Genomic DNA, 26,844 nt, shown 5'->3' with positions numbered 1-26,844 from the left:
AATTAATCAATTATAAACAGAGAAATAAAGCCTAAATAAACAATATAATCAGCTTTAGGCAATTCATGCATCTGTCAAGGCTCTGCCAGGAATTTGTTGCCTTTAAGTGCAACTTGTATCTGGAGTCAGTATTGGTACCAAATAAAATTGACAGATAAATGAGTACGAAGGTTAGGAGTTAAGTAGAATCTCACTTACTTGACTTGGAAAGCACAAGAAGTTGCCATTAAAACAATCATGATATAGAAAACAGGATAAGTTAGCTGCATTTTCCCCTTGGCAGAGAGTGTTATCATGCTGGCCACAGCCTTTACAGCAATGACAGTCAGCGATGCTGAAAGGGAAAGGGAGAGATTAGCAGGGCAGGATTCACAGCAGTGACCTCAGAGCATCAGTGAGGGAGGACAAGGTGCCAGGTCAGAGCCACAGAGCTGAGCACCTTAAGAGACACTGAGGAAGGGTTTAGGGCACCTAAAGCCAAGTGTGTGATTTTACAAACGCTTGCTAAGCTACTACCTAAACTCAGAGTGGCCTTCACTCCATGTGTGCTTTGTGTTTTGCTTTTAAGTTCTTGTAGCACTGAGGTCTGCAACCTGCATCTACCCAATGTTTCCCCATTTTCACTAGAGTGCTGAGGTTAGAGTCAGGTAAAGTCTTGCAAGGTAGGACTCTGTGTGTGTGTGAGAGATGCTGAGCTCAGGTAGAGGAAAGAACTGGATCCATTTTACACTGCTAGGCACATGTCCTAAACACTGGACTACCAGTCAGAGGTGGCTTCCACATCTTCCAGACATACTTCCAGCTGCTAATTTGGAGCCCATGTTGCATTATTCAGGAGAGGTCTGAGAGTTTTTGTTATCTGTTCAAAGCAGCTGAGACACCTCCTAATAGCAGCCTGCATGTGACACTGGCAGCCTAAAATAACTCCTCACCCTCAGGATTTCTCTGCTGAGACAGGAGCTGACCAGAGCCTGGTCAAAGCTGACTGCTGGGATCCCATCAGAAGCACCTAACTCTCCCCATGGGTTACGTACAGAGAGCAGGCAACCAACACAGAGGTCTGCATTTCATTTCAGGGGACAGGCTCTTAAGATCATTTACTAGATTTAGCCCACAAAAAAGAATATTTTAGTAGTGTGTTTTCAATCCATTTAGTCATTGTTATTGCATCACCACAAACAAATCTCAGACAGCAGGCAATGATTTTTATAGATATCACCTGTTCAGAGAAGTCTTGCAATGCATATCTCTTAGAAAAGGGGCTGACGGTTCAGCTAAGAGTTACTTTAGATTTCCTTCTGGAGTGCGCTCTTGATTTGTTGAAGCTAGCCCAAGTAGGCTGTGATTACTGCAAATAAAATGTAACAAATTCAAGAGAAACTAAAAATTATGAGAAGAGTCAGGGTGAAGAGATGACCTTTGAAGAAAGGTAATTAATTGTCAGGAGCACCGTCCCCCAGCTGGGATCCAGTTCCAGCCTCTTCCAAAGCTGAGGAGTATTGGATTTCAGTGGTCTGATTCATCCTCTTGCAACTGCAAAATTCAGATTGGCAAGAGGAGCCGCACCGTGCAAAAAGTGCAGGCCAAGGGCTGGGAGAAAAGGTGGGAGAAGAAGAACAAATTCAGTCTGTGGTTTTGATTGCAAGCATTTTTCTTATAAGCGAGTCCAAAAGTCCAGAGGGAGTTTGAGTTGCATACATCTTGTGATGATCCTGTTCACTGTCATGAAATTCACTGTTTTCATGACAACCTTTCCACCTAGTATTTCACTTCTTGCTCTGTAATAGAAACAGGTTGGGCGGTTTAACAAACACAGCAGTAAAAGTGAGCAGAGGTCAAATCCTCTCCTGCAGTGGTGCTAATGGTATGACAAAAAGTGAAAAAATACACTCAAGCCCCAACAAGCAGCCTACATAAAAACTGAAATTTGCACCCTAACATGGGGGTTATTATTTGAAATGAACACTTACAGGTAAAAATTAGTAGTATGAATTGTCCAACTAAGGGTAAAGATTGCTGAAGAATTGTTTCTGATGAAAGGGCAGTTTCCATCACTTATAATTTTAACAAACCAGAAAAGAAAGCACCAGGGTTTTTTTTTCTTTGGTTGGTTGGTTTGGGTTTTTTTTTTTGAAAAGTGGAATGATCATTTTAGTTAAAGTAGTCCTGGAATAAGTTTCAAAATCTAGGAAATGTTTTTTCTGTCTCTGATAGAATGACCCCCCCGCCAAGGGCTGTGTGACAAATGATGTCACTTTCCAGCTGTTAGGGCAGGAAATTCAGAAATCCCACTTTAATCTGAAATATTTCCCCCCAAACTTATGATAACTCCCAGTATATATGTGGTAAGATAATTCCCACCAAATGAACTTGCAGAGTTGTACTAAGCAAAACGTTTGCAGATTTTATGATCACCTCTGTGTTTTCTTCATAATGAAAATAGCTCTCATACCCAATGAAGCACAAGGGCTGCCTTCTTTTTAAAGAAACCTTTCTACATTTCATTTACATCTGTACAAACCCTCCACCAGGAATGCATCTGTGCGGTTACAAGAAAAGGTAGAAATCCCCTTCCATGAGCTGCCACTGAGAATTTTGTGCACAGAGACCCCAATCCCCATCCACCTGTCCCACAGCCAGGGCGCTCGGAGGGCAGTGCATGCGTCAGACAGCTGGGAGCAAAGCTGCTGGGTCCTCTCTTAGCCCCTCATCACTTTGTTCAGCAGAAAGGTTGGAGACCAAGCAGAAGGCTCTAAGTGTATCTTTGTGGGGACTGCCAGGCACCAGAGCGGCTGCAGGAACCGGAGCCAGCCACAGTTCTGTGTTTCCTGCTCGAGGGAAATGTCAGTATTTCTAAAGTTCCCATGACCAGGATTTGTTTGTTTGTTTTTGTCTTTTTTAATAGGGCAGAAATAGTGAAATCACTGAAAGGAAAATTGGCCTGGTTTAGGCCAAACCAGAACATATGTTTTTCCTGAAGCTGCAGACGCTCACCAAAACCTCAGCAGCCACCAGCTGAAATTATTTTTGGTTGATTGCAGCCTGACCACCAAACTGCAGCTGGTGCCTGCAGGGACCTGGGTTTGCAGCTCTGCTGCTGTTCAGCAGCTCCATGTGTCCCTTTGGCACTGGTGGCGTCAGGGCTGGCAGGCTCCACAGCAAAATAAGCATGCAGGGCTCTGCAGTCCAATGGCACAGGTATCCCGGAGCCACATGTTGACCTTTCTTGGGGCAGCCATCACGGTAGGTCTGCCCAGAACTGCAGCAGTCAAGCATAGAAGCCCATATGGGGATCTTCAGCTACGTGACAAAGAAGCCTGACCCACTCATCGCTCAGGAGTGCACAGTGCTTCACGCCTCTCATGGCAGAGTTGAAAGCCGTGGAGCAGCTCAAGCAAGCTCTGATGAAGCTCCCAGGCTCTGTGCTAGGAGCTGAAGGATGGCTGGACTCACACTTCGCTCCTCCAAACCAAGAGCAGTCAAACAGTTAGACCTAAGGCTTTTGGGGCTCTTCCATCTCTGCCTCATTCAGGGAGCATGGAAATCCTTCAAAGCTTCTGCAGAGCTACAGACTGTAATATTCCTAGCGCTGGGAAACTTAAATGGGAAGACAGTGCCAAAAAAAGTTGATCTGAAAGTCTGAGCTTTTCAGCTGGGTAAGAAACCAGTCAGGGATCTGAAGGAAGGCAGTTAATAGATCTGTGAGGGTTTTTCACATTCAGTTAAATCCAAATTGTATAACTGGCAAACTTTAGTGAAATTCTGTTTTATCAAACCACTCATGACCAGCTCCATTAGAAATGTCCTTTATAAGTCTTTGCAGACTGATACATGCCCCTGCTGAATTCAGTGAAACTACAACCACTTACTTCAATGGCACAGTTCAAGAACCTTTCACTTCAACCAGAGAAGTGTGGTGTCCCATCAGAGTTTCATGAAGAAGCGACAAGACAAGGATGGGAGAAGACATGGGGTGGTGACAAATTCTTAACATATGCCTGCAAGCAGCAGAGCTTTAGAGATAGCCTCCTGACATTTTTCAAAACCGAATCAAGTTTAGCTTTATTGAAAGCTGCCTGATAAAATGATCTTGCTTGTTTCTCTGGGTATTGATTGTGGCAACATTAATCAGAAGGCAAACTTCAGTGGCCTGAGTTCTTGCTATACTTCTGGAAAGGTGGTAAAGTATGAAATGTTGCATATGCAACCAGGCATAGATAATTCAAATAAAAGTTTCCGTACAGGCACAGCATATTACTGCACTTGCTTACAGAGTGCTTACAAGGTCTTAAGCTGCTGTGTTTTAAGGAACTGATTTTCACAGCTAGCCTGCTCTCCAAAACAAAGTTTCAAACAGTCTGCTTTCCCAGGACCTAAAGCTAAAGTGCTATTTAAAAAAAGCTTCAGAAATACCATTGCACACAGCATATTAATTTCAGGAAATCTGTAAAAAGAAATAGTCCCAGCAATAAGCACAGAAACTATGTTTCATAATCAGCTTTTCTCTTTGGAAAGAGACCCCAGTAAGAATCATGTGAAATGTTTCAGTGATTCTCCTTCAGTACACTGCTTTGAAGTGGCACTAATCTGAACGAGCTGGGGAGACTGAGTGACAAGGAATTATCAAGTAACAGACAGGAACATTAAAGTGAATAATATGCTCTTACCCAGTAGTGCTACCATCATTAACAAAACCATGATGTGCTTCACAGCCCTTCTTTTGTAAAAATAGAGGAGAATGCAGAATATTATCATTTCTAAGATCTGAAAATAAAAGGGAAGAAAGTTAGAGCTGTGAAACTATGTAATAAATGCTTCATTCAAAGTCTTTGGGATGTCACATTCATTTTCTCTGCTCTAACAGTTCAAAGGAGAATTACTTTATTAAACATCTGCTAAAAACTAACCTTACTGCCAGTTGACTGAGCTATCAATCGTTGTCATTCACCTTTCCTATTATAGCAAAAGTTATAGCATTTCTTATTATTTCTTTAGTTTTTCTTTTTGCACTTCTAGGTATATTTTGTCACTGGTAGCATTAAGAAGACTTTTTTAATGCGACAGCAAAGATATCCATGTTTATTGGTAATAATTCTTACAGAAACACTGTTTATAATTCCTATGGAGTAAAGCACTTACCTGGAAGAACAGCAGTCTCTCCTTCTAGCTCTGGTATTCCTAGTGTCACTCTTTGTGACGTGCAAGCTTATTTTTGCTACACTTTTTGCCTTTCTCCCCAGTCCTACTAAAAAAAGAAAACCCAAACACTGTCTTTTTGTTCAACCTTTCTGCCTTATATCGTAAGGAGGAAAACAATTATTTCGTGTGGTGGCTCTCAAATCACAGGTACCTGTCAGAAACTTACCTTGAAAAGCTCAATGACACACTACCAGACCACACTGCAGGACATCTGCAGTTGCTCAACCAGATTTACCTACACTGTGCATGGTCCAAACTTGCTCCTTCAATAACATCTGACAGCTAAATAACAGACAGTTAAATTTACTGACTTGCTGTTAGTGTGTCTCTTTGCAGATTCCTTTAGTAACTCTTGCCTTTTGCCATCTCAAAAGTGTAGGTATTCTCCCTCCTACTCACGTTGCCTGAGTACCCCTCTATGCCTAAAGAAAACAGCAAGTGCGAGAGCCAAAAATCTTCTGTGAAGCCCAGAAGAGTTACGAAAACAGGGACGATGGACCTCTGCACTGAGAGGTGCTCAGAAGCTTGGTAGCCTTAGAGACAGCAGGAAGAGAGAGAAGTTAATTTGTGCATGTTGGAAAGTAATCAAATGGGGGAAATAAGACAGAAATGAGATTGTCGTCATTAATGGATCTGGTTATCGTCCTTTTTTACCTACAAAACAAATCATAGAAAAACCTCATGCCTATCTCCTTGGTTTTGTCACCAACATACTATTTTATGTTTTATAATGCCACCCCACTCTTAAACCACCAGTCACCATAAGGCAGCACTAGGCTCTAAAAGCCCTGGGCGTTGCGCTGATGGAACTTCCAAAGAAGCGACTGAATAGTTACCAGCGGCCGTTATATAACGTAACAGAGCTGATTTCTCGCTTTGGAGAGTGACTGCAGCAGGAAAACAGTCACCAGCCACATTCAGTTACTAAAATTCTCTACCACACTCACACCTCTCCCAGTTTAGTAGTTTTCAAAAATATGAACAGAACATCATTATGCTTTAATTCATTTTTTTATTTACCTTCACACTGATCCCTTGCTCCCAAAGGCAACTGAGAAACAAAACAATTGCATCTCAGAACACTACAAACACAGATCTGGATTTTGTACCACCTTTCTTCAAAAAAATGTGAAATATTTATCACAAGATTAAAAAAAGAAAGCTTTGGTGTTTTTTTTTTTTCTGTAAAATATGTTGAATATAACAAAGCATTTTGTTGTTGGTTAAAAAAAAAGCATTCCTGGACTAATCCTTGTTTAATAATCTCTGCAATCTCTTGTGGAGTGCTGGTCTCATCTCCCTCCAGAGAAACATCCCTCCCCACCAGGCTTGCACCTAGAGGTGAAAGCTGGGCCACCAGAAGGTAGAAAAGAGGTCTTTGCCTCAGTCCCACAGTCAGTAACTTGTCCCGCCTCCCCAGCTTTATGCAACAGTGCAACAAGGGGTGGGTATGTCTAAATCAGGAACCAAGGCAGAAAAGTCATGTTAAGATCTGCAGACATGTGAGTTCATTTTGGCCTCCCTGTGGGAAACTTGAGGAGGGTTTTGAGGGAACTCAAGAGGAGAAGTAAAGGTAGCAGCTTCACTCGTCATGCCACTGGCAAACACATCTCAGGGCCAAAGCATTATCAGGCTGCAGCCACAACAGCCTCCAAATAGCTTCAGTTGCTATTTTGACAGTGAACAATTACTAACACAATAGAGTAAAGCTGTGCTAAATAAATATTCCCCACATGGAAAGGTACCCAGGCTAAGACAGAAGTTCCAGAGAAGTCTCAGGTATCCTCTTCTGTGACGTGCCAGTTCAGCACTGGCACACAGGGTGGAGTGACTGGGATGGGGTCATGGCACCAGGTGACACAGCACTGTGAGATCTGCTTCGCCCCCCTGTGCAAACCTGAGCACCCATCACCTCTCCCAGACCCTTGGACTGGTTGCCACAGAGTGTGCAGAAACCCATGAGACAGGCCTACTGTAGGCAGACAGCTGCACCTCAGGTATTGATTCATTTTGTATCCCCTAGACAACTTTAATCACAATGCCAGTAGAGGGAAGCACCATCATCTGCCCTGTCACTTAGATTTCAAACTATGAAAGAACAATAATCCGAAAACAAGCCCTGGGACAGTCGCTGGCTCAAACCGCTCCATCACACCAGCTCTGGTGCTCCACTCCCTTTTCCACCACACTCCAACCCCCAGAGTGGAAGGTAGTGCTGAGCACCATCGATCTCGACTGAGCCAAGTCACTGTTTCTGGCTCTGTCCATCAGCCCTCCGTCGGTCCTCATCCTGTCGTCACCTTTTCTCTTGCTAAAGCTACAATAAAGCTCCACTGTGATCTCCTCCTGTTTAAAAGCAAACAAATCCACCAAGATGATTCACTTCTGAAAGGAAACAGACAAGGAAAACCATCAAAAGGACATGAAAGAGTCCCTGATGGCAGCTCTGGAAAGGGCCCACAGGTCTGTGTTCCTGGCTGCTTCTGCCTCCTGGGGAAGCCCCAAGACCAGGAGTGGTGTAGGGCCAGAGATGGCAGTCTGGTGGCTGAGCCTGGGGAGAAAGCTGATGTTTGCTTTTCAGGGCTGTTATTTAAGTTTACACAGCTCTGTCAAGTCTCACACCCTAAGCATGAAATTCAAACCGTTAGTTCTCACCTTGTGCTGCCCAGCAGCCAAACTGCTGCTGGTTCTCTGCTGCTCGGTGACCCACCAACAGGTCACCTTTAGTCACAAGACAAGGGAGAGGCCATCACATTGAGTCACGGTGCAAGCAGAGTACATGGCTCCTAACAGGACCTCACACAGATAGTGACCCTCTGGGGTGTCCCAGCTGTTGCTTATGATTGTCTCCCGAGAATTACCCAAATAGTGCTCGCTCTCATAGTTGATAGCTATGGTAGTGTTAAATGCAAAGTCCAGGAATTACAAGTGCATTGATTATATCAGCTTCACATGTCCTGTTTAGAGGAACTGAAGGAACTTGACCTGCTTACAATAATTTTTGCTATTATAACTAATCTCTACTGAAGTCTCCTCAAGCCCACATCTCATCAACTTTTTTTTATAATCATGATATTTTCCATGTTTCTAAGCATTACCAGAAGGCATCAGAACAAAATACCACACTGTCTGCCTCAACTGTTTTTCTGGGATATACAGCAACGTAGGGACCAATGAACCAGGAAGGTCTTCTAGGCACTTTGAAGGAAAAGCAGAAATACTTTGAACCTGATTTTACAGAGATTAAATATTAACAACCCAATACTCACTATGCTTCTGTTCAGGAGAGCCTAAGAGCTTCATCTGTAATTGATGTCTTCTGTAGTGACACAATGTGCACATAAGCAAAAGAGAAAAAAACCAAGCTAGGCTAGTCATTCTTGCTCAGACATGATTATGCTACTGCAAAGTCTCAGAAGGTGACTCAAAGTTGTCTCGTGGGAATTAGAGGCTATTTCTGCAGACCTCCTCCAACGCCAGTGAAGTGCCACATGGGGATGGTTTATTACCCACATAGAACATTTTGTAGCATTGGGGCTTTGTATTTCTCAGCAGACCACACTTTGGGACTACTTTTAGAAAGACTGTTGGACTGCATTATACTGCTGTACTGTCTCCTCACTATATATTTATACTGGAAACTCTGCAACTTCTGCTGTGCTTTTTTAATATCTCGGCAGTCAACCTGTGCTAGGCATTTTACAAACAATTACGAAGAGCTAGTTCCCTGCCCAAAGAGAATGTTTACATCAGGGTTTGCTTGAACTTCCAGCAGCATACCAGGATAATCGGGCTGGTATCTGAGAGTCTCTTGTGGAGCCTTTCACTCTTCCCTCTTGTTTGGACAGAGGAATCTCAGAACAGATGAATCCAGGGAGCAGAAGGAACAAATAAAGCTTGATATGTTATTGAGTCAACAAGTTTTGCTGTGTGCTTGCTCCATCCTTCCCTGCAACCTATGCTGTACATGTAGAATTGGATACTGGCTGAGGCAGGGAAAAGAGAGCAGAGGGGAAAGAAAGTTCAGGGGTTACCTACCACCTCCTCATAATGTCCCCTAAGAATACAGCACAGTCTTCCTAGGCATTCAACTGTGTTCTTATTAACTTTTCCTGAAACAAAGTCAAAAAAGTCCTCAGATGGGGAAAAGCGCTTTTCCAGCAACCTGTTGGTTTTAAGAAAATGTGAACGGCCTATGACACAGAGATTTCTGGTGTCATTGGGTGTGGATGGGGAGTTTTCTTCCTCCACCACCTCTACACAAATGAGTGAGTCGGCAATTTAAAATAACTGCCTAATATTCCAGGCCATTTTAGTATCTACTGGTGGAACTGCATGGTAGAGGGTGATATTCAGTAGGAGAGAGTCCCCCAGTGAGCACCAAGACCCTTGTTCTGAACCCCCTGCTAAAGAAGTCCTTGTCCCTCTGCTGGTTATGTGGATTTTCTGAAGCTCTTGCTGAGGCTGAAGCTACCCTTACTGAGTACCCCAAAACTCTTATGCATTGCCTTCAAAAGCCTCTCTACTGCCTGATTGAAAATGCATGTTGTGATTTATGCAGCATGATCATTAATTTCTTCCTTTGAGCTGTATCACCATCTTTCAGGAGCTTTTAAAATGAACAAAAAATTGAGCAGGAGGATCAACATTTTTTGTGGCAGCATGTACTTTCTGCTTAATCAGTAGTCTCATGGCTAGTTAGATGTATTTAAAGTCTGCAGGTTGGCTAAAAGATTAAGGTCCTTAAACTGTCTATTCAGCGGCTTACTAACTGAGCTTCCTACTGAGAAAATTCTGGGCACTAACAATCTAACCCAAGTGAGTCACTTTAGTGGGAAAAAAGTAACTGCTTCTGAAGCTCCTATATTGCATCTTTTACATTCAGCTGCAGGAACAAATTTTCAACGTTCCGGAGGAAAAGAGAGAGAGAAATCCCTCCTACTCACTCTGGTCTTGCTCCTGGTGCTGATTAAATACATCAAAGACGACATATGGTATTTGAAGTTTGTATACAGATACTTTAATCAAAATGGTATTTTTGTATTTGAATTCAGACTCAGGTTCAGATTAACCTGAGTGGCAGTGAAGCAGGCCACCTCTCACATCCTAACTCCATACAAAGCTCCTTTCAGCCAGGCTTAGCAACATGGGGATAAAACAGAGCGATATGAAAGTGAGGGTGACCGAACACTGGAACAGGCTGCCCAGAGAGGTTGTGGAGTCTCCTTCTCTGGAGACATTCAAAACCCGCCTGGACGCGTTCCTGTGTGATATGGTCTAGGCAATCCTGCTCCGGCAGGGGGATTGGACTAGATGATCTTTCGAGGTCCCTTCCAATCCCTAACATTCTGTGATTCTGTGAAAGCACAGAGCAGGACCAAGAGCATATATAGCCTGTTTTTTAAAAGCACAAGTCCATTACATTCCAGAAAAGCACTGTAACTTAGATGTACATGCAGACAGTGTGGCATGAACACATATATAAGTGCCAATATTTAGGTTTTCCCTCAAGTTTGCTGAAAAAAAAATCTTTCCATTCTTGTCAATCCTGCACAACTGTGACTTTCCCCTGGCATGTAGTTCAAAAGACATCTTTTGGTTCAGCATATTTTCAGCTTGGGGACTGATGTGATGACCCAGAGACTTGCTCTCTCTCCTGTGAAAATCACACAATTTATCTTCAGGGGCAGTTTTTCTGCCACTAATTCATAATTCTGCAAAAAGTCCAAGAGCCCCAGTTTTTCTGATTTAGGGAGTAGTATGAATCAGATACTCACTGAATATACCAAAAAAGGCCAGCTCACTAAGTAGTTCTGTACTCGTCTTGCTGTGAGCTCTTGGGGTACATTTGGAGTGAATGTCACCAACAAGTATGTCCCTGTTACTGTCAGTGTTCCTCCTTTAAAGAAAAGGACACATTATTTTGGTAATACAATATGTGTTAATCAAGGTCATCCTTGCTCTCCTGTTGACTTGGAAATAGTTTCTAGAAGAAAATTTAAGTCCGTTTAATCAGATCTGGGCTTAGGTGCTTGAGTTGCCTTGCATTTGTGGTCTTATCTAGTGTAATTTTTTTAAAGACTCAAAGTATTTTAGAAATATGAAAAAAAGCTGTCAGTAAAGCCTCATGAATTAGGATTCCAACTCAGCAATGCATTTTCAAATATTCTGAATTCTAATACCAAGTGCATGATGAAGGAGAATTGAACCTTTGTATTTCTCACAGGCAGAAAGCAAGTTGCTGAAAGGACAAGTTTCTTACTGAGGCAGACAGCTAAATCATTAACCAGTTAAATAAACACAACTCTCCCAAAGTCAGTGTGGCCACAGAGATCTGCACCAGCTATGGACCTGCCCTGGAAACATTAAGAGCAACAGATATATTCCAGTCCAATGCTTATGCGAAGCTGTCATGAAGCCAACATTTTGGCCGCTCCCTGTTGTATTTGCAGACCTATGAACTGTTTTATAAAAGACTGATTTGCAAAAGACTGTTCAGCCATTAGATTGCCAGGGCCCCTTTTCAAGGTCGAACTTGCTTTATCATGCTTTTAATAAAAATCTGGAAGTTCTGCCTTGTGGACAGCCAGCTGACAAACACAGATGTTCATCGAGGTATTGAGATAGAAGTGAGCCGATCTTGAGCTCATAAACTGTATTGGATTAAGGAAGATATTAGCTAATCACTTTTTTTTTCAAGTAATCTTTAAAATTCTTGGCAAACCTATAAATCAGTGTGGAATACAAGGCCCAGGAATACAAAGCAAAGCACATCCAGAGGACTTTGCTGGCACTGCTATCGCACACAGTTCCTTTGGAAAAGCAGAACTGTTCTATATTTATGTGCTTGCAAAAACATCACCATATTTCCCATCATATAGCTCATTCCTATGGAATGTAGCAACATTGTTAATTCCTTCTTGCAAAGTCGAACTCACAGAAATAAAATAAATCAGTGCTGAACACTAGTTAAAGCAACACACAATGTATAAGGCCATAAGGGAAGCATGATCAGTCAAGGTAGGGAGGAATCTGAATGTAGCAGCTGAGCTGGCAAACTTGGATCCCAAACATAAATAAATATTATATAGTATTCCTGGAACAATACTGAACAGATGACTCCAAAACATTCATGAGAACAGCTGGGATGTTCTCATTATATTACGGACAATCAAGATTAGACACTAGGAACCCTACAGAAATACCAGGTGTCCCATAGCAACATCAGGTGCACTGTCTCAGCCAAGATGGCTTGTGTAAAGCCCAAACCCTGAAATATGCTTGTCTCTCACTATTACAGTGTTCAAGTAGGGCAGTTTTGATATGCAAAAAAGTCTTGGACACAGACAAAAAGTTGACACACTTTTACAGTGAAGACCATGTTTACCAACAAGACATTGGCAACATGATAATTTGTTCTTTGAAGGGATAAAATTAATATCAAAAGAGAAGTTGTCACTTTTAATTGACCTTGAATTTTTGTGCAATGTCTATGCAGTAAGAAAAAAAAACAACTTATATTTGAATGAATAACTCAATAGCTTCATTGTTTTTACTAAAACTGTGTTGAACACATAAAGATAATACTAAATACAATCTCAGAGGCAAAAATAGACCATGAAAATAAATTTGAGCAATAAGGACACATAAGGAATGAGTTATGGTTAGAAGAGCAGAGGATTTGGGAATGTATTCTTTTCCACATGCACTGAAGATTCTCTTTCTTTTTGTCACTTCTTCCCAATTTTGAAAGTATCTGCCTCAAAACACTTGCTTGGGTAAGTGGGAGTGTGAAGGTTGGGGGCTGCATGAGTTACAGCTTGCTAAGCATATGGCGACACACATGTCCATATTAACAAACACTTACTTACCCAATATATCAGCAGCCCTCATGCTCTTCTTTAGGAATAAAACAGAAATAAATGCACTACCTAGAACAGAAACATAAAGACATTTTTTATATTTAATAGAATACCAAGTGCCATAGCAAAAAGCTGCCCTGGGTCAAGTATAAATATATCTCACGGCTGTTGTTGTTGCACCATACCATGATATAACCAGCCAGGAGTCCACTCCACCAACCAACCAACCCTCAGTTTTTGTAAGATTTTAAACATATCCAGCAGGCTCTTACGTGGTTGAAGGGATGCTATACCCTTCCCATCTCCCACGCAGATGCTGCTTAAACTGCTCTGATTCAGTCATATGTGGAAGTGTCAGGAAAGCTGGGCACTGATCAGCCTTACCATTCCACTCCCCATTTTGCTACCAACTCACTGTATGGACTTGCTTAAGGCAAATTGCCTTATAGGGGGATAAAATTCCACTTCTTTAGCCTTCAGTGTATTAGAGGCTTATAAGAAAAGTAGCAGCTGTACAACCAGAAGAAAGCAAGCCACTGCAAAAACGTAGCATTTAGTATGAACTAAGAGAGTGGTCATGATGTCTGTAAACAAGCAGGTGGAATAACCAAGATATGTACCATACAGAAGCACTGCCCATGATCTTTTAGAGTGACTTGTAATGAGGAAGGAGAAAAATGGAAGTGAGTCCTGGAAATGACCTCCTGTTCCCTGGGCAACTCTTCTCCTTGTCCAGCTCTCAGATCTCCCCAGTGTTAGCTCCTAGCCCTGCCTCTCCTGGAAGGTGGATGGGTGAGCAGCAGTAGTGATCAAGCCAGGATTTCAGGTAAGCAGCTAAATGTGGACATGTGCTAGACAGGGAAGAAGGGGTTTGAACTTAAAATGGATGAGACTGTTGGCCACTTGGGAAAGATGGCTCTATTCCAGCATACAACATCACAGCATCTACCTCTAAGGAGAAGCAAAAGAGTCTGAATAGCTCCTATGTAAAAGAGATGAGGAAAGACCTTTGGGAGAGGTGCATTGGTAATGTTAGATTCATTTAGAAACCTCAAAGAAAGGCTCTGCCTAGGAGGGACAGTGAAGACACATTGAACCTAAATCATGGGATGCTGTTACAAGAGCTCTGTCCCTGCCTGCAGCATGAAATTCTTGGTTTATTCTTAAAATAACAGTTCAACATTTTTGTGACCATCTTTGCCTCATTATCTCTATTGTTCTGATGGAAAATTTAATTTGTGGTTAACTAGTAGATGTACTCTAGATAAATCTAGAGAGGTTCATACCAAGAGGTAAACTGGAATTCAGCATCATGCTTGTGTTATCCAGTCAGTAGAAAATCAGATATAGCAGAAGTCATCAATTTAAACTGTATGAAGAGTGATGGAGATCTATGCAAACAAATAAGTGCAATAAAAGAATCTTCAACTGAAAATGCCCCACTGAAAGTAAGCTGCCTGACGTGGTTTTCTTTATTCAGCCTTTCAGTGACAACTTTGCTGGAGAAAAGACACTGGTATCCAGGCAACACTGGTAATAGCAAAGCTACCTAGGTTTAGAAAAGAGGACAAAAACCAGGAAAGAAGCAGCAGCGACCCAGGATAGTGCAGGAATTAATTACTGCTCTGTCTTCCTGCTGTCATAGCTCTCCCAAACCTCACCTCAGCCCACCCACCTAGGCAGTCACATAACAGCAAAGACCTGCTGCTTAAGAACTGCTGCCTCAGTGATTATTTTTTTTTTTGAGTACCCCCTTGTCTGGGCTCTCTGCATTCAGTGGAGATCTAATAAATGCAATTTAGCGTTCAATTCCACTGTTGGCATCCAATTTGGGGTGAGATGAGTTATGCCCAAAATTCCACTGCCGGGTTCTCTGGAGATGGTGAATGACAGCTTGGGGGGGATCACAATCTCTGAGGCTGGCTGTGGGCACAGGGAGGCACTGGAATGCATCCAGATAATGAAACTTGTCACTCAGCCTGTCATCTGCTTTAATAATGCATTTAAATATGGCGAGCTCTTTCTCCAGAGATAGCTGGTAATGCACAAGAGATCATGAGCTTAGCAGAAAGTATGTATAATTAATGCTCTTTATGATGTGTAATACGTAGAGGAATCTAAAAATAGGAGAGGTTTTAAGAACATATATTAGGCCATCTGGGAACACAGGAAAAACTGAAGTAGGAGGGGAGACGCAACACGAAGGTGGGGAGAGTGAGACCCAGGAGAGACTCTGAACACAAAAGGTGACTGTCCCTATGGATAAGCTGCCAACACTTCATATGCATTCAAGTGAAGAAGAAAAGCAAACGGGGTAAATCTAAGCGAAGAAGCAGAGAACAGTCACACAGAGCTGATGAGATGCTAGAGGACATACATGACTGATCAGCAGCCTGGCAAACTCTGGCTATCACCTTCAGAGCTGAATTTTAAGCAAGTTACTGTAGCACAGCCAAGAAAGCACCTTGTTATTACACATTGCCTAACACAATGTTTTTTAAAAAATTTTGTGAATTTTCTGGGTGTTAAGCTCCATAAGTTTGACTTTTAAGTAGTCTTTTATGTTCTTCAATTTGCGGGGTGGGTTTGAACCAGGTTAAATCAAAGAAACCAGGTGCAGATTGTCTTGACACAGACAGTGGCTCACTAGAAACGATGGGCCAGAGGAGAAGGGGTATGAAGCGAGCCTGTGAGCCCCAGGAGTGCCGGCTGGCCTTTACTTGCTTTGCCTTCTGCTGGCTTTGCAGCTTTCCCTGGCCAGCAAGACAAATGGCAGGCACCAGCATGCATCCCAGGAGCCCAGTGAAAAATGCACAGCCCTCGCAGCTGCTCTGCCCCTCTTCCTTAACTCCTTTGGGCTCCAGCTCACAGTCTCAGGTGCATTTAGCTGCTTAAGACATTAACTCCTCCAGAAAAGGCAGTTTAAGACAATATGCTAGATGGTCAACACATTCCCCCACTGTTTCCTCTCTGCCTGGTGGCCTTCAAGCTGACCCTGCTGTGAGCAGGAGGTTGGGTTAGGGATCTCCCAAAGTCCCTTCCAAGCTGAGTTATCCTAGGACCCTGTGAACCTTTGGCAGAAGAGTGGGCATCCAGAGGCCACAGTTAAGCCCACCAGATATATGAGCTAAAGCCCTTACTGCATCCCAGATTCAGCTCCTAAAAGCAGCCGTGCCAAAACCCCTGTGCTCCACTCCTTCCCCACCATCCCTCACACCACAGGTGAGGTGTTTCCTGTCTTCCCATTTCTCCTCCTCAACACCAGTGACATGTTACACCTTCATGCTTCCCTCCTAACCGGCTTCCACTTCACTGCAGTGTAAGTCTAACTAACTTCCTACCACCCAGCCCCAATTTTTCCTTTCCCACGCCAGGGTCTTCTTCTTCCACCTCTGTCACAATAGCTGTGTGCCTCCTCCTCCTACACCATTATACTGATGTGCAAAATAAATCACTGAACATTATGTTCAACTCTACGTATGAATAAACTGAGGAACTTGGAAAATTGCTGTGCTGAAAAGTATTAATGTGTTCATTTATTTGCCTGGGGTTTTTTTTTCCAATCTATCAGCAGTTATAGAAATAGAGATTTGTGTCAGAGGGAGGAATAGTCTCTGATTTTTTTTAATTGGTCAGCAATAGAATACAACAATACAGAAATGCAGACAAAAAAATTGTGTCAAAGTGTAAGCTGGCAACAGGTTGGCAGCAAAATGGGCAATTTATTTTTCTGAAGCCTCATTGGTTTTGAACCACTGGTTGTAGCAACATGACACATGCACAACTCTAAGCCCGAATTGTCATCCTGTAAGTCACTGAAGCAAAGGCTGCACCCCAGGGTGTCTGAGAAGACTTGTATACTTTGGGGTGGATCAGAACATTTTTAGCTTTTTAACTAATTATTAAGGTAAAACATTCAAAACTAGGCAGAGATCCTACTCCCACTGAGAGCAGTGGCAGACAGCCTGCTAGATCAAGAGAAGGGCAGAAAATCTAGGAGATGATTTGTTAAGGATTGAACATTACAGAACAAACACATCCTAATGAAATCCTTGAGTTCATTTCATGCCTTGATTGCATGACACTTATATTAATATCCTCAAATTAAGAAGTAAGTAGGTGCTATAAAATATCTGTATCTGTATGACTGAACCTTTCTGAAGGCTCATGAAACTCTTCAATCTGGAAATACAGAGTTAGTATTTCAAATGAAAAAATATTATGAATTGGCAGTACATCAAAATCATGATAAATAAAAACTATTGGGTAGAAAATGGGGAAAAAAGTTTGTTCAGGACCTTAATTATTATGTTGGAACAACCTTGTCTTCTCATGCATCAGCATAAAATAAGCTGGTTTGTATTCATTATTGAATGAACAAATATATATTCATATATTCACTATATATAGAATGAAAATATATTCACATTATTGAATGAATATATACTCATTGCAGCACATGAATTTCAGTTTCAATTGAGAAAAATGGTAGAAAATGTCCATTTTCTGCATGATATGTAATTAGGTGCCTTAAGAGAGGGTTGTAATGGTGCTACGCGTAGCTTAGTCAGATGCTGACTCTCCTGCGAGAGTGAGTGTGTGCGATTATCTCCATATGTAGGTTTTCTCCAGCACAAACAGAAATAAAGAGTAGTGAGATATGTGGGTCCTGCCACTAGCAGACACCGAATGGTGAGAACCCAGCTCACAAAACAACTCCTCTGCCTCCTAGATGTGAAAGCTGCAGTTAGGATTGTTTCTTGTTTGTTTCTTTAAGAAAGTGATAGTATACAGCGAGAGAAGATAAAGACAGAAAATACATACTGATCTGTAGAGTGTATTTTCTGCATTTTGCCCAATCCAGCCTTAGAAGACACAAAGGAAATACTGTCCAGCACTTATATTTCCTACTCAAAACTATTTCACCAATGTTGCCCAGAGACGTTGTGGCTGCCCCCTCCCTGGCCGTGTTCAAGGCCAGGCTGGATGGGGCTTTGAGCAACCTGGTCTAGAGGAAAGGTGTCCCTGCCTGTGGCAGGGGGGTTGGAACTAGGTGATCTTTAAGGTCCCTTACAACCCAAACCATTCTATGATTCTATGATTATTATGTTGTTTTCCCGGTACTGAGGCTATTTATGAATCTCATCTTTTTACCTCTATTTTTATCGTCAGGTCTTACACTAAATAATTCCTTTCATAACTTCAAATATTTGTATATCCTTCCTTTTCCTCTTTTCAATTTTTAGATGAGCTTTATGTACTGTATAAAATAGATTGATACTCTCCTCATAAATGCATAGACTGCTTTTGCTGCTTCTGTCTTGTCCAATAAAAACACAAAATTCAATATTTGCCTCAAATGCTTCTTCTATTAAGCTTACCTGATACAGTCAGGTAAAGGCATTTAAAACCACTCATTTTGCAGAATACTTTTGTACCCATTTCACAGGTGGTCTGGATGAAATACCAAAGGGGGAGTACTAGCCATGATTCAAAGACTACAGTTTAATGTTTGCATCTCTCCCAGTTTGTGCAACAAGAAAAACATTTCACTTTCAGATCAAACATTTACGCTGTTTTATGCAACTTAAGGGTCTGCCTCCATCTAATGTAGCTGTTTAAGCTCACCCAGCTGATTTTGTACTAAAACTGCTGAGCAGTGCTCAAGCTATGAGGATGCAGTTGCTGCCAGACACATTTTAAGATGCTTTGTACAGTTAGACCCTCAGACTACCTTCCAAGCTGAAGAGATTCAGGACTATCCCAGTACAGAAGCACTTGGAGACACTTTAATCCATCCCGAAACTCAAGCTATTGTAGTCTGTCACACAGTCAGGAAGATCTGGAGAGATGATGAGGCAGGTAGTACATTTGATCACTGCAGCTCAAATGAGCAAGAGGTTAAGAGGGCAGAGAATGGGGAGCAGCTCTTCCTGGCCAAGTACCGGTATTTCCACAGGGGATCCAGACAAAAAAAAAAAAAACTGAACTGATGAGGTTGCTGGTCATGAGAGGAATGTGGTTTAGCTGAAGAATAGTGGGAAAAAAAGATTTTTAAAAGTGCCCAAGCATTTTTATTAAGCACATTCAGAAGGAAAGGAGCTGGTTTGGAGAAAGGAGCTGTGCAGACTAAAATACCTCTCTCCATGCAAAGGACTACTGGAGGGGACAGGACAGGAAGCACAGACTGCCTCTAATGCCCATGCACAAAACACAAAGACAAGCAGGTCCATGGGCACTCTGCAGGCACTGACAGGTAAATCACAGCTGTTTTTTTGTGCCTGTAGCACTGTCTCCGTGGTGGAGTCTGCATATAAACAATTCATGACTGAGAATCCCCTGCTCTGAGACTATTAGCTTAAAACCTCCTTCATCTGATCCTGCCTACATCTCAGATGTAGAGTCTTGCTGAAGGGGAGGGCAGGAGCTTGAGCAAAACCAGTCTGCAGACCTACTGTGGATCATTTTGGGGTAGACAGGGGAGATGATTCAGGTATAAGGAGGATGGATGCATTTAGACCTGGTGGGACCTGAGTCTCCTTCAGGGCCAGAGCTCTGTGTCAGGGAGGATTAACACAAATTTGGAGAAACTTAAAAAATAGCTGCATGCATAGCCAGAGTTAAACAGAGAGCTAGCTCTGCGCAAGACATCTGGGAACAAATTCATCACAGTTAATTGACTACTCAAACCTATTCTTAGTTTATATGATTGATATTAATGGTGCACTGAATGCAAAGGAAGATACTACAGAATTTAGTCAGTTGGTGCATGCCTTCTTGATAGCTATCCTGCACACTGAACATGTAATATTTCTAGCATGACTAAATATTAGTACTGGAAAAGCGGTGAACAAAATCGTGAAACGTTTTTCCCCATCCTTCATGCCAATATCCTAATAAACAAGCAAGCCAAATATCAGAGGAATTGCTCAAAAGAGAGACCATTAAGGTGAGCTTAACTCTGTAAACTGGATTATAGGACATATACACCACAGAGAGAAGGAAGAACCCTGAGAATCCTTTTGTTGCGTCTTCTAGACAAGTACAAATAAAGTATTTTAAGGAGTAGTCTGGTGAATGTTTCCCAGTTCTCATTAGTAGCAGAGTTCTCAAAATCCCAAGTTCTTGGGCCATGAAGATGTTAAATTACAGTGAGTGGGAGAAATCCATTTCTATGAGAATATCTGAGAATCTTTTTCTTAAAGCACCCTCAGGGATATCAATTTTCAAAGCCTAAAGTAATTTCTTGTCCCACAGCTATTTAGAAGGAGCATATAAAAATGCAAAGGGATCTCAACAATGTCAGTCTAAGTGAGTTAAGTGTAAAACAATTCTCTACAGAATGATGAAAACTGCAGAAGAAACGATCTCTGATACCACTGGCCTTTCCTCATCCCTCCCTCCCCCCAAGTTATTTCTGCAGGCAAAAGCAAGACAGTGAGCGAAAAAACACAGCAGCCTAAAATTACTCGAGCTACATGTAAAACATGATTTTTAATTTTTAAGTATAAAAAGCTTTTTAATGATCACATCAAACAATATTACTCCTGCATTTTTAAATTAAAAATTTAGCAATTTCTCCTCTTGAAGAAAAAAAACTGCTGTCTTCTCAAACTATTTAAAACCCTGAACAGATGTAGAGCTTGCATCATTGCAATCACACACAGAAATACTTCCACTGTGTAAGAAGAAAAATATAGTCTTTGGAGCTTCATTCTAAGAAAAAAAATTAAAATCTACTGGTGGCATGCCAGTTCATGGTCTGTGGTGCTGGATTCTTTCTAAAAGAACCATCAGAAGCATCCAGCTCAATAGAATGAGGCACAAACTTTTCACTATTTAATTGGTAACGGGTTCAGTGCAAAATTCAGTTGGATGCAGTTAAATGTGGTAGCAGAGCATAATAGATGTTATCTCCATCTATTTTAAGACCCAGGATGCTTCCTGTCGCAGAGGTCTGGAGATATATGATGAGTACAACCCAAATTTGTTCTCGGCAGAGACTCCAGTCTGCCTTATCCTCCTCCAAAACCCTGGTTTCCAAGCAAAGGAAATTTCCAGGCAGACCCAGAGTGATGGAGATCTTCAGAGAGTCCCGCAGATGACTGCGCATGCTGCAAAGCACATTTCCCCTCAGTTCACCATAGGTACTGAGTACCCAATGTCAGTGAGAGTCAGCTGTTACCATGTGGGATGCGTTGACACCAAATTTGGAAAAAAAAGCTTATCAGAAGGGCGGACTTAGGGTCAGATACACATTTGGAGTTTGTTATCAAGTGCTTAATTTTTTCCTTTTGAAAATTAACTTAGGAAAAGACACACCTTCAACAATACCTCAAAACAACTGCTGACTAGACTGTGCAAAGTCCACCCTCCACCACCTAAAGAGGTCACAACTAAATGAGAAAAAATTTTCTTGATCTTTTAAATTGGAAGACCTGCCACCTAAATTATCCTTTGCCCAGTTGTTAGCAGATGATGTGCATGTGTCTTGGTCAGTTTGTCATTGCCCTAAATGACGAACTCTTCTAAAATTAAAAGGATGCTCGCTCTCTCTGGCTCTAATTTCAGAAGACAAGTAAGTATCTAGTGGTAGGAGGTGTTACTGGGAAGTTACTGTTGTAGTTGGCTGTCTAGACCATTTTTACTTTCCCTTCCTTAAGGGAAAGTTTACTAGACTAAATAAAATTTCAGATATCTCTATTGTTTGGGCTATGAAATGGATACTGCCAGTTGATACATGGGAAAGGAATATAAGATATTAAAGTGCTCTCTGGGGGTCTTCCAGGATAAGCATTTTGGGTCAGTTTAAAAAAAAAGTGTATAAGAATTTTGATAAGATGTAACAGTTAGGAAAAATGTTTTCTTGGTATTTGTTATAAGTAAGAGGAAATGGAGAATGGAGGAAAGAGATGCAACATTTCTTTGCATATTGCAAAGGTAAAGAAGAAGGAATCTGCCTAGATAAAAATCGACCCTAAATGTAACCTCTGCTTTGTAGCAGTTTAATCACCAATGGAATTTTTTCCCTTCCTACTGCTTTTCATTTCTTCTTTCTAGTTTTCTATATTTGCATTTTATTCTGTTTGGGCGACAAATTAGATTGGTCTATGTCCCTTTATGTTCAGAGACATCTGGAAATGTCTACAATGTTAAAATATAACTACTGCTACCAAAATCACACTAGGATATGTCATGTTAATTTACATTTTCATCTCAAGTAGTATCTCATTCCTTTCTTCAAGAAATCTTTTCTATAATGGTGAAGTACAGTACCTTTATATCTCATTCTCCAACATTCGGCAATTGTTTAACATTAAAGGTTACAGTAAATTGCTCGCAGTTTTCTTCCCCCACTATCTCTTTGCTAAATTGCACCTGTATGGGGTTGGCTGCCTCCTTCCACTACAGCCAGGAGTCCACTGGGAAGATAATTCATCTTTTCTACCTTCCCAGTCAGAATCGCTTACTGCAGTGTCACTTCCAAGAATGAAAATGGTAGCTAGAGACAGACCATGAAAAGTTACCACTTGCCAATAGCAGGCGAGTGAGCTCCAGCATATGCAGAGCTGTTGTGATACCTCAGCCCTAGAGGTTTCAGCGGTGGATATGAAGCGACTCAACTGAGGGATACAGCTGCACCCTGTATTCCTGTTTTCACAGCCTCTGTACAGTATCGCCCTGTCCACTCTGCTTTGCATTAGCACAACATGATAACGTATTTTAAAATGCATGTTTCTTTATCAAAGAAACAGATATCTCATACCTGAGCTAGTCTTCTAAAAACCTTAATTACAAAAAAACACATGAAGTAAAGAGTAAGATCATATCAAATGAGTCCTAAGGATAGGACTTCTGCTAAAGTCCAGTTAATCTGCACATGAAGGAACAAATGAAAAACTTTGATAATGTCCATGAATAAACTAAACATTTCAGGAAATTTCTAGGCCCTTCTGGTCACCCACAGCTACCAGAAGCAGCAGAACAGATTCTTTGTTCAGAGTACAGTTCCTAAAACACAGTGTGAATAGGAAGATAATGATTGAATGACAGAAAAATTGCTGTGGATTTACTAAGAACATCATTCTGCAGAAGTGACTCCTGTGTGCAGGCCAGGCCAAACCCCGCCACCACGCAGACCTTGAGGTGCACCTGAGCGTGAGGGCATCTGCCAGTGATGGGGGGGGCAGAGTCAGGCAAGTTTGCCCAACATGAATCAAAGGGGCAGGCAGCAGAAACTGCTCGGTGTGATGGTAACATAAAAACCACATTGTAGGTACTCAGGATCAGACCACAGTTCCGTGCAATAAGCAGGATGTGAACCCCCAGCTTCGGGTCTTGTAGAGCCAGCAATGCTGGTGCAGCACTGGGTGACTGACTGGCAGGAGCTAGCACAGCACAGTGTGACCAGAGACCACAAAAGAAAAAACTATAGAAGGAGAAAGATATTAGAAGAGTCTCCGAGTTAAGTAGAAGGTTTGTGTTAAACTGTCAGCTCATGTAATTATATGAATAATTTCTTTTCAAACCACAACATTAACATTTTCCCCTTTTGTTCCTGCTGCAGCTCCTGCGGTATTATTCCTTTAGTCACAAAAAAGCATTTAATTAAAGAATGTACCCAAGCAAGATATGGCACCATCTCACCTATGACAGATACACATCCCAGTGGAGCGACAAGGGTGATGGGGGCAAATCCGTAGGCTGTGAAATTGCCTACCTCTCCAAGCCCCAGAAGGGTAATTCCACACCACCACAGCTTGCTCCTGTAGTAGGGCTTCGGCTCTGCCTGGCAAGCCAGTCGGAGATGAGCGCATTTCTAGAAAATTAATTATTAGGAACGGGCATGAAAAGAAAGACTTCAATTGTGTTCTTATGTCTGACAAAAGCAGAATAATTAAGGGGGCTGTCAACTTCAAATTCCAAGTGTGTCAAGGTTTTCTTTTCAAACATGACTTTCAGCTTGTTTTTCCAGACACACTGCTTTGTATTAACTCCATGCTGCTTCAGATGTGTGTTTTCTTAGCCTTTCTGGAAACGATTGAAAAATTAGACCACTGAAAATATTAAGTGAATACTGGCTAGTGCTTCTTAGCTATCACTGCACACCCCTGTTCTTCTCTCAAAGCAAAGCTCAGCAGTTGTGCTGTGAATCTGGAAACACTCAGAGGCAGGAGATGGGGCAGAATCAGAACTGTGGCAACAAACTAGGAGAAGGGGACCTGACAACATGGTGTTCCTGCTCCATGGTACATATCCTTGCCAGAAATACAATTTCAAAATGAAAAAGGCAGCACTTAATCACATCTGGTGTAGGGAGGACTCTAAATTAATTAGGTAGAATTTAGGATTTGGCTACAATCTTCTGTTTGACCTTAGAAGAACATCTCAGGTAAAGCATTATTTTCAGAAGGAAAATGAGATATATCTGTGTGAACAGGTGTAATATATACTCATGTAATACTGCATCAACACTTCTTCTTACATGGAGAAGCTGTCATCGACACATGCTGTAATTGTTTTCTCTCCAGCTGTACAGCAAGAACCTGTATTTAACAAGATAATTTGACTTTGATCACACTGGTCTTCGGAAACAGGGTCCAGGCAGTCTCCATCAGGAAGGTGTCATGATTGGGAAGGATACAATGTTTACCACATTAGCTCTGCAGAATATTGTTTCCTTTCTCAGATTCCTCACCAGCCTCTCTGCACAGGGAAATAGGTCAAAAAAGTTGGAAACCAAATGATACGACTATTGTAGTATAAGTGGTTGTAAAATACATTTTTTTTCTTCACCACTTGACATTTGATTTGGAAGTGTCCCTGCAGAGTCCTAGGGAAATTGTAAACAATTTTTCTCGTATTCCCATTCTACGCTGTAGGCTACGCTATAGAGTATGGGCCAAACAGTAATGTCTGGGATATACCATAGTCTCAGTCGTTCTTTCTGTTGAAAGGTCACAGCACATTATTGCAGCTACATGGTGTGGAACATGTTGAGGGGATGACATCCTAGGAGGAAGTTTAGCCCTCCAGGAGAAAAGGAGCACAAGGAAATCAAAAATTCCTAAGCCAGACCAGCAATTCACAGTGACATCCAGAATTTTGCATGTTTCATTTTTATAAACAAACAAACCAAAAAAAGCCCCAAAGAGAACCGGATATTAAATAGTGTGAAATCAAGAATCCAAGTTCCTGCTGAAAACCAAATAGAAAAAGTTCTTAACTGAATCCTGAGCTCTGGTTTCCCCCCTCATTCTTGTAGGAATAACCCTTGAGGACACAGTGTGATTGAAAAGATGTGCGACAAACGCAGGAGGGTGAGCTCAGCGGCTCCCCTATGGCTTCTTTCTCCAGATATCTGCCTTCTTTGCATAGTAATGTGTATGGATGATATTTAGGTGGAAACTTTTTATAATCCAGCTGAAATACATTGCAAATGGTGGGCTGTTCTTTAGCTGACAACTAGCTAAAGGGAAGAGAGGGAGGATGACTGACTGCATGGTGGGAAAGGGAGAGACAACAATAAAATTTGGCCTGTCCATTTAATACAAGAGTGAAAATAAACGTTGAGATCTAGGGAAAGCCATTATTCATATTTCTAATATATTGTTACTAAATGGAGAAAAACCTATTTTAGAGGGTAAATAAAATTTCAGTTGAAACTCTCTCAAATGGCAATGAAGAGCTATTGGGTTTTCCTAAACAGCATTTTAAAAGCTCAAATCCAGTAAATGCTGTTAATGATTACAAGTCAATAGAAGTCTGTCTGCATGCCTCAGTACATCCCCTGGCAAAGTATCCACTTTGGCACTCACTGCCCTCAGCAGACAAAAGATACGAAGGATGAACAACCTCATTATTATGGGCTAGACTGAATTTCCACTTCACCAGCAAGAGTTTTTCCATTGAAAAAGAGCCTGTCCTAATACTGGCACCATCAGCAGGTTGGAACTCATATTGGAGAGGCAGCAATCATCTCAACCTGCCTGCCATTTCTGGCTAAACAGATTTCTTTCTACACGATTCTCCACTAGAGATACTTAAAATAGAAGGGAATCATTGGAGAACCTTCCAGCATTAATAAAAGGGGTTATTATGAATAGAAGATTTCATATTTCACAGCCTTCTGTTTCATCCTTTACAGAAAAAGCAAGAAGTAGTTTTATATGAGACATACACAACTCATAAAATACAAGCTAGCAAAAATAGTTTTTCTGAAAACTTTTGTCAGAAGACCTGAAAATACCATGAAGTCTACAAGTTACAGATTATAATGAATGATTTAACTTTCTACTGATTATGTATTCTAATTATTAATACAGAAAGGATTTTATAAATCTCATCCTACAACCCTTTGCCATAGTTGTAAGGTCAGCACCTCCCATGGCTTTTATGATTTAAAATAATATTTACTCAGATTGTTTCATCCTAATTGCAGAAGGAAAACTAAATTGGTCAAAGTTGTTTTAGGACACAATATTGCAAAAAACTGTATGCCTCTATGCATTTAATCTCATTAATCACTGCATTAAGTGGCCCCTAAGACCTTGTGGTCAATTCTATTTTAGATTTGGACACTCTAAGACAAGTTCACATGACATCCAGTGGGACCACAAGCAGGTCACAGCTGATATTTCCTTATGGCACATTACAAGGAGGAGTAGGAGTTACGGATTTTTATTCTATTCCCATATAGAAATCACAGCACAGAACAGGTTGAGAGCTAGAATACCGCCAACAACTACAGCAGGACACTAGTTAAGAGAGGGAATGTTTCTTA

The 26,844-nt window shown here is 41.5% G+C and overlaps 1 protein-coding gene across 1 annotated transcript in view; it reads right to left on the bottom strand.

The window, feature by feature from the left end:
* NIPAL2 (NIPA like domain containing 2) overlaps positions 1-26,844 on the bottom strand; it is a 54,678-nt gene that overhangs the window by 5,923 nt on the left and 21,911 nt on the right. Inside the window, 5 exon segments of the mRNA XM_068396965.1 lie at positions 199-334; positions 4,668-4,764; positions 10,977-11,098; positions 13,071-13,130; positions 23,709-23,880. Of these exon segments, the coding sequence (XP_068253066.1) occupies positions 199-334; positions 4,668-4,764; positions 10,977-11,098; positions 13,071-13,130; positions 23,709-23,880 (587 nt within the window).

This window comes from Nyctibius grandis, chromosome 3, assembly GCF_013368605.1.
Source record: "Nyctibius grandis isolate bNycGra1 chromosome 3, bNycGra1.pri, whole genome shotgun sequence".
In the NCBI taxonomy this organism is placed as follows: domain Eukaryota; kingdom Metazoa; phylum Chordata; class Aves; order Nyctibiiformes; family Nyctibiidae; genus Nyctibius; species Nyctibius grandis.
This window is presented reverse-complemented; position numbering and strand designations above follow the sequence as displayed.